The 1,200-nt window shown below is 45.2% G+C and overlaps 1 protein-coding gene across 1 annotated transcript in view; it reads right to left on the reverse strand.

Moving 5' to 3' along the window:
- Positions 1-988, reverse strand: part of LOC122816874 (plasmanylethanolamine desaturase-like) — a 418,698-nt gene extending 417,710 nt beyond the window's left edge. Inside the window, exon 1 of the mRNA XM_044089944.1 lies at positions 778-988. Coding sequence (XP_043945879.1) covers positions 778-952 — 175 coding nt within the window. The 5' untranslated portion in view covers positions 953-988. The remainder of the gene's footprint in view (positions 1-777) is intronic.
- Positions 989-1,200: the final 212 nt, after the last annotated feature.

Below are 1,200 nucleotides of genomic sequence, written 5' to 3' on the forward strand. Positions count from 1 at the left end.
CAGTATCATATGCTACGATCTAAATTCAAACACAGTTAATAACAGTTCGAAAAAAAATCATGTAATTCTATAACTTACCCAAACGTTATATAAACATCAGAGGTTCAAGCTTCAACAGTTGCTTACCTCCTACTTCACACAAAAAGCGTTAACCTACATCAGTTTGAGACACAGATGTCCGATACACAATGATTCATCTTAGTCTTAAACCATTTATACAATTAATTCTCCAAACACTACTTTCTGGAAACTATTGAACAACACAAAATAAATAAATAAAAACCGATAGGAAAGATGCGAATTTTAAACTCGAGTTTTGACAGTTGCAGTTAAACTAATGGAAACCTAAGCTTATACAATGTATCTTAAGTATTCAGCCAAGGACAGACGCAACAAAAGACTGACAGGTACTCAGCAGTCCCTTCGCCTACACCCAAACCAATTTCGTTACAGTTGTAAACAGAAGGACATGGCAAAAAACAAACACTGAATAATGGACCGAGAATCTATAAGGAACCCAACAACTCCAATCACCAATGCACAACCATTCCAACAGCCCATACCGGTACGGATCATACAATCTCGCTCGACTATCACTATTCTCTTAGAAACACCATTACCCCTCCGGACAAATTGATCAGATGGTCCAGCGGATATCCTCATTACTTGGGTGTATTCAGGCATCCGATGGCCCCACCGACAGACCCACCCGCCCAGGCGATCCAGTACAGCATCATCATTACCTCCACTACAAAACACTGTCACCACATTTCTTACCCGGGGAATAAAGTTCCGCCAACTCTCGGGCTCCGGCATGCTGGGGACCCCACCGGGGCCCAGTATCCCGGTTAATGTCCTCTTGGGTTTGGTGGTTGAAGTTGGGGTCGTCCTCAGCCATTACATTCGCAGACAGAGACTCAACCTCCCCTGCTTCGCTCATCCTTCTCGCCATGATCCCCAGCCCGCAACCCAACCAATCACGTTAAACGCCTACTTCCGGCACCGACTCTAAGCCAATAAAAATCCAGAGTAGACAACCGTACAGCAAACGGCATTGGGGGAATAACTCATGTCCAGTCAGAGGCCGGGATTCCTGTGGACAGGTTCGGAGTTTCTCACTCACTGAGGGCGACCCAAATGTCACGTCGCTGGATTTGAGCGAATGCCAAACGCTGACCGACTAAGTTGTGAGAAGAGCAG

This window comes from Protopterus annectens, chromosome 12.part0, assembly GCF_019279795.1.
Source record: "Protopterus annectens isolate FY-2018-M chromosome 12.part0, PAN1.0, whole genome shotgun sequence".
Taxonomy (NCBI): domain Eukaryota; kingdom Metazoa; phylum Chordata; order Ceratodontiformes; family Protopteridae; genus Protopterus; species Protopterus annectens.